The following is a 6047-nucleotide window of genomic DNA, read 5'->3' on the forward strand; positions in this document are numbered from 1 at the left end:
CTTTTATTTACACCGTCTGGTGCCTAAAACCCCTTTTCCAGATGCATAAGAACCCCTTATCAATTTGGAACTCAGATACAGCTGTATCACCCTGGAGACGTAATAAAATCATTGTAAAATACTGCAATTGTACAATTAAAAAAAAACCTCAAAAAATTAACTAATTGATTAAAGTTAATTCTTTTTTTTTTAGTATAAATTGTGTTTTCTTTGTATGCTCTATATAGGAACAGAAGCTCAAGAACCAAGACCGAAAAGTACTATATTGCAGTCTCTGTTGGACTTTGTCGGTTCCGGTTCTAGCAGTTCAATAATCGGAACCGCTAGACCGATAAATGCATAACCTTGTCAATGATATGTTGTAAATGTAGAAGAAAATGTATGCAACTCCTCAGAAATTGAAATAATAATTATCTCAACTTAGGAAAAGAAAATTTATTTCTTAGTTTGCGAACTTCAAAAACTGGGTGTCCAAAAAATATGTGTTCATTTCTCGGTTTCTTTTATTTTTTAGATACCTACAAGTCATATTTTATACAACTCTAGACATAGCTCTGATTTCTACTGGCGTATAGTTTCCTATAGACCAAGGAAACATTTACTGGGATACATTTTGGACAAGTATTGATATTTGTCACTTGATATCTTATATATTGATAGTTATTCATGATAAATAATTATTTTAGAGCCTCGAAATCTGTTTATTAGAAAGTTCTGCTTCTTCAATAATTGATACAAAACGTGGGGTTTAAATTTTAATTATAAAACACATTAAGACCATTTTATGGAGCAAGTTAAGCTGTTAACGCAATGAACCAATACCTTAGGTACACTTTTTTATTGATTATCCTTGTTTTTATTAACTGTAGATTCATTGTAGAAAACATTAACTGTAATATTCATATAAAGTGGTTCATGTCTTATAGCAGTTATTTGATATTTTAAATTATTCAACCCGTTTTTCCTCATATTTTCTTTTGTTTTCATTAGTAATTCAAATCGCTTTGGGGACTTTTTTTGATTCTCATGGTCCATCATTTTATATCTGAAATTGTTCACAAGATTGTACGTTAAAATGTTTTTTTCTAAAGAAATGGCAGAGGGACACAGTACGAAAATGTTCCTTTTGGTAAAAAAATAACGAAGAAATATACAGTCAGAGCCATAGTGATCAATGTTTAGAGTTTGCAATTTTATCTAGAAGTTTCTAATAGTCAATATAAGTCAAGATCGAAAAATTTGTAATGAATAATATATAAATGTAAAATGAACAAATAATTTATGTACAATTTTCCTCTGAAAGGATTATTATTTTTACAGAAATGGAAAATAATGTACTAGGCATGGTGGAATTTGTTTTTTACATACCACATAAGATCTAAACTTTTCTTTGACAAACGTCTTTTTAAGAGAAAAAGTTCATTTTTTTAGTAAATATTCATGAACCGGATGGTAATACCTTTACTGCGTGTAGCACATATTATAGTCATTCGTGACATAAATACGATAAGTCAGATATGAAGTAATTATGGTTTTTCTAAATGTGACTTTTAATTTTATTGGAGAAGTACTCCTCCACGAGGAGTAGAATTTAGCCGTCCTGATCCACTGGTGGTTGTAAAAGAACTGGATTTAATACATATATCCTATTGTAAAACAATTTACTTTTCTTCATTTTTTACCAAAAGGTGTATTTTTGGATATTGCCCCCCCCCCCCCACATTTCGAGGCAATCAAATGTAAGAAATTTCGAACCAATCAAATGTAAGAAATTTCGAACCAATCAAATGTAAGAAATTTCGAACCAATAAAATTTAAGAACCACTCTATTTGGGTTTCAAAATAAAGAATGAAAAAATATGTACCTTCCAATTCTTGAGCCTGTTTTTTGGTCCAATATGTCAATTTTCATATGATGGAATTGTATCCTTCTCGATAAATCATCATCTTCAGCACCCCAACCATAATAATCATTATAAAATCCATTAACTTCTCGAAACTGATGAGGTTTGATTGATGATACAGCCCCAAAGAAATTTTTATATGGCGCTCTATTTTGAGGAATTGTTATGAAAGAAAGACTAATGACAAAATAAGGGAAAAAAATTACCCATACACATAGTTCCACACACTGCCTGCAGCCACCATTTCTCGAGGCTATAAGTAAATGGCTTTCATTTATATTATTATATATACATATACATAGTGTAAACTCCTTACATTGTCCCAGCATGTATACATATTTTCATCATTCAATGGTAAATAGTCCACATCATGAAATATAATACAGCTCCAATTTTTTTCATTCATCGCCTCCACAAATCCAATATTCAGTAACTTTCCTCGATTAAACGGATTGTTTCCTTCCTAAGACACAAAGATGATTTATTAACTCAAAGTTTCGCATAATGTCAAGACAGTGCAGAGATGAGAACAAGTTCTTGGATTACAAGTCCAATTCGAGTCTCAAGCCTTTGCCCATGTCAAATTTTTTTATAAGGACCTTTATAGAGTACTTTATATTCAATGAAAAAGTTGAATGAGTCCAAGTCGAGTCAAAAGTCTAAAAAGTCCAAGTTCCCAACTCTGTCATAATTTACTTGCACAATGACGTATATTTTATACTCAAGTCTCTGCCTCGTTAACAGTGGATGCATATGTCGCAAGAAAACGGACAAATGTTCTTCTCTATCTCGAAAAGGTACTAGAATAGCTGTGCTACTCCTTGGAACAATACTTGAATTGCATATCCGAGGTGTAAATCTTCCACCTTTTTGAACGTGGCTATAAAACACAAACAAAGTTCTCTCTATTACTGTACTCACTGGATATTCTTTCACTCTTCTCAAATAGTATATACTTACAGATTTTCACGATGGACATATTCCATAACGTTTGATACATCTGGTAAAGGAGGGATCTCAAGATCACCAATGAGCTTGAAGCTCACTTGTCCACAGGAAATTATTAATTTCCAAGAATGAACGAAATCCAAAATACTATTTCTATATAAAATGAGATTAAAATAAAAACTAATATTTACCAATATGGAGACTGTGATAAATATTTTAAGGGATTTATTCATTTCAAAAGAGTTTGCAACACGTTGTAGTCTTCAACAGCATTTGATAGTAGGCAACTAGGGCATAGTTCTCTGACAGATTAATTTAGATGGAACAAAAAATAAATATTATTTTTGATATAAATCAATATTCTTTTAATAATGTTACGTATTTTATTACTCTATTAAAAAGGTTGACTCAAATCGCTGTAATATATGAACTTAATTTGTAATTTTTTTTAAAGTTTACACTTTAGATTAGGGAGGGGTGTAATTTTGTGAAAATTAGTAGATTTGATTTTTATCCAACTTTTCTCTGGGCATTAATCACCGGGGTAATATTTATTGTCAAGTGTGACAGAAAAGATCAATCCTTTCCAATTGCTGAATTTGAAAATGTTCATTGAAATTCCTTTCCTCAAGTTATACAGAAAAATATATTCCTAATTTTTAGGAAAACAAATTGTAGGTCAACAAACTATTTAGGGTACTCAAACCATCAGAAACACTGTACTGACATATAAATTGTATCAAATAACTATCAGAGCCCAGCCCAAAACTTTATTTCGAGTGGTTGAATCAATATTTCTCAATCCATATTCTAAAAACTAAGTCAACACAGAGCTGGACAACCGATCATAAGGAAAATTGTTAATGAAATTAGAGACAAAAAATTAATATTGGAGAAGGGTATCAAATTTCCATTTAATTACCATAATGAGAACAAAGAATTCATTTTTTTCCAGAACATGCTCTTGGATCAGAAAGTTAGTGGTTTAATTGAATTTGATATGAATACCACTCCCTATATCTCATTGACTGAATGCTTTCAAATCCTAATATGTATCTACCGGGTTGGGCAGAAAAACGTGGTCTGTTAATTAATGTTTATTTTTTCATTACTATGAAAAGGTTTAGTGATTATTTTTTGATATTCTGTTTCCCCAGTCCTTTTTATAAAAAGAAACTATACTAATCATTTAGTCATCTCATCATCAGGAGCGAGAAACAAGCAAAAGACAGTGCCTCTCAGATCTCCTAGACGCTGTAGTTGATGTGATGAAGATTACGATCATGCATAAGTGTTCTAGGAGCCTGGTTTTTAAGTTGGCAAAGATGGAAAAAAAAAAATGAAAAAGACCTCTCCAGGATGTCAGGAAAAGGAGGGCATAATTTAAGGAAGAAGACGAAGTCCTTGTTAAGTTTTGGAGAAGAATATAATGGAGGATCCCACTAAGTGGATGAATCACATAGCCAACGACTTTTCTATGGCTCCTAGAACCATCAGGAGGGCTATAAAGCACAACTTGGGATTAGGTTATTTCACTAGGACCCTGCGTTACCCTCTGACAGAGGGAATGAAAGCCAGGAGGCTCGACAGGTGCAAGAAAAGAATCTTCAAATGAATCAAACAAATGGGTCAATTGTGAATATTTTCTCAGACAAGAAGATTTTCACAATTGATCAATTCCACAACCGCCGGAACGACCACTGGCTTGCAGAAACAAAAGAAGAGGTCCAAAGTGTTTGCCACACCAAATATCTGGCCGGACAGAAAATCTGCCAGTAGGCCTACTATAAGATGCTTAGGTACACCATCTTGCCATGGATGAAGATCAACTACCCAGAGGGCCATCACTTGTGAACTCAGGACGGTACTCCCTCTCACACGTCCACCAAGTGCCAAAGTTCTGCGCAGATAACATGGCTCGATTCTGCTCCAAAGATATACCTTGTGTACATTAATAGAGGAAAGTTTGTCTATCTGTCTCCGGAGGACTTGATTGTGGGCTTAATTTTTGAACTGCATAATTAGTTGATATAAAGAAGACCAATCTAACACCGAACGTGTGACGGAGTGTCATATCAAAGAAAAGAAAATAAAGAGTTGTTATTAATAAGGATTTATAGTTCGTCACACAAGACAGAAGTACTAAAAATATTGTTGAAAAAGAAGTATTTTGTATGTTTGTTTGCAATTTTGAATAACTTTTTATAATTTTATATCAAATATATATATATATTTTTTCAATTGATTTTAAATGTTAAATAAATGTTTAAATCTAAACTTGGGCATAATCTTATAAATTCAATGTTTGTAGTGCACACACCGTTGGGCTTAAGAGGCTTGAAATTTGCAGGAGTGCCTCATTTGAACTTAGTCAGGTTAACAGGTTACATATATAATTATTCTATACCCAAAACAAAAAAATAGGGGACTGAGTTATGAATCAAAAGTAATTGGCATCTCAAAAAACAACCATACGAATAAGGAAGTTGTCTAAATTTATTCAAAATCAAAAAAGTTATTGGCAAAATATGAAATATGTTAAAATTGCACTTGTTTTTTTCAGGGTAAAAAACAAAATGCAAGAAGACGATGAAATATTTGATCTGTAGATAAAATAAAGGATTTTATAAATTAGTCTCTAAATTCGTTTGGACATTAATTTGACACAAAAAAAACCGATGGTTAACTGAAATATATCTCATTTTCTGAATTATTTTTTATTTTTACCCTTTTTTCATCAAACGTAAAGATTCAATTTTAAGAAGAAATGCCACAAAACAATGTATTTTGCACATAATATTTTAAACTTTAACCACTCCATGTAGTATTTTCAATTTCCGGAACATTTTATATTTAATTTTTTCGAAGATAATTTTTTGACAACATTATTCTCCATGCCTTTTTTGTTTTTGCAAGTAAGAAAAAAATCTTGGTAGGTTTATTTTCCTCTATAGCATGCCAATAAATGCTATTAACTACCTTTTTTTTCAAAATTGGTATAAAACTTTTTTTTTGCAATTTTTATTTAATAATTTGTTAACAGATATAAAAGATGGACTTCTCATCTATTTTGTCATGCATATAAAGCTTATAAAACAATTTTCTGTTTTTAAATTCATAACAATATATTTGATATATATACAGGTGCTATATTATAAAACCTGTAAAAATACCCTAACACTCTCCCGAGCAACT

General features: G+C 31.5%; 1 protein-coding gene across 1 annotated transcript; it reads right to left on the minus strand.

Annotated features, from left to right (window-relative positions):
- Positions 1-677: 677 nt before the first annotated feature.
- On the minus strand, positions 678-4940 carry LOC121116277 (beta-1,4-galactosyltransferase 3). Its single transcript, XM_040710522.2, has 6 exons — positions 2865-4940; positions 2601-2784; positions 2221-2367; positions 2111-2157; positions 1866-2051; positions 678-1045 (listed from the first exon to the last, which is right to left on the minus strand). The coding sequence occupies exons 1-6, from the start codon at positions 3083-3085 to the stop codon at positions 838-840; spliced, it is 993 nt and encodes a 330-aa protein (XP_040566456.1). The 5' UTR covers positions 3086-4940; the 3' UTR covers positions 678-837.
- Positions 4941-6047: the final 1107 nt, after the last annotated feature.

Source organism: Lepeophtheirus salmonis, chromosome 4, assembly GCF_016086655.4.
Source record: "Lepeophtheirus salmonis chromosome 4, UVic_Lsal_1.4, whole genome shotgun sequence".
NCBI classification, from domain to species: Eukaryota; Metazoa; Arthropoda; class Copepoda; order Siphonostomatoida; family Caligidae; genus Lepeophtheirus; species Lepeophtheirus salmonis.

Coding starts and splice junctions, on each gene's coding strand:
- LOC121116277 (XM_040710522.2), bottom strand. CDS start 3,085: ATGAATAAATCCCTTAAAATATTTATCACAGTCTCCATATTGGTAAAT. Junction 2,785..2,864: donor TATGTCCATCGTGAAAATCT/GTAAGTATATAC, acceptor TGTGTTTTATAG/CCACGTTCAAAAAGGTGGAA. Junction 2,158..2,220: donor TGTATACATGCTGGGACAAT/GTAAGGAGTTTA, acceptor ATTTACTTATAG/CCTCGAGAAATGGTGGCTGC.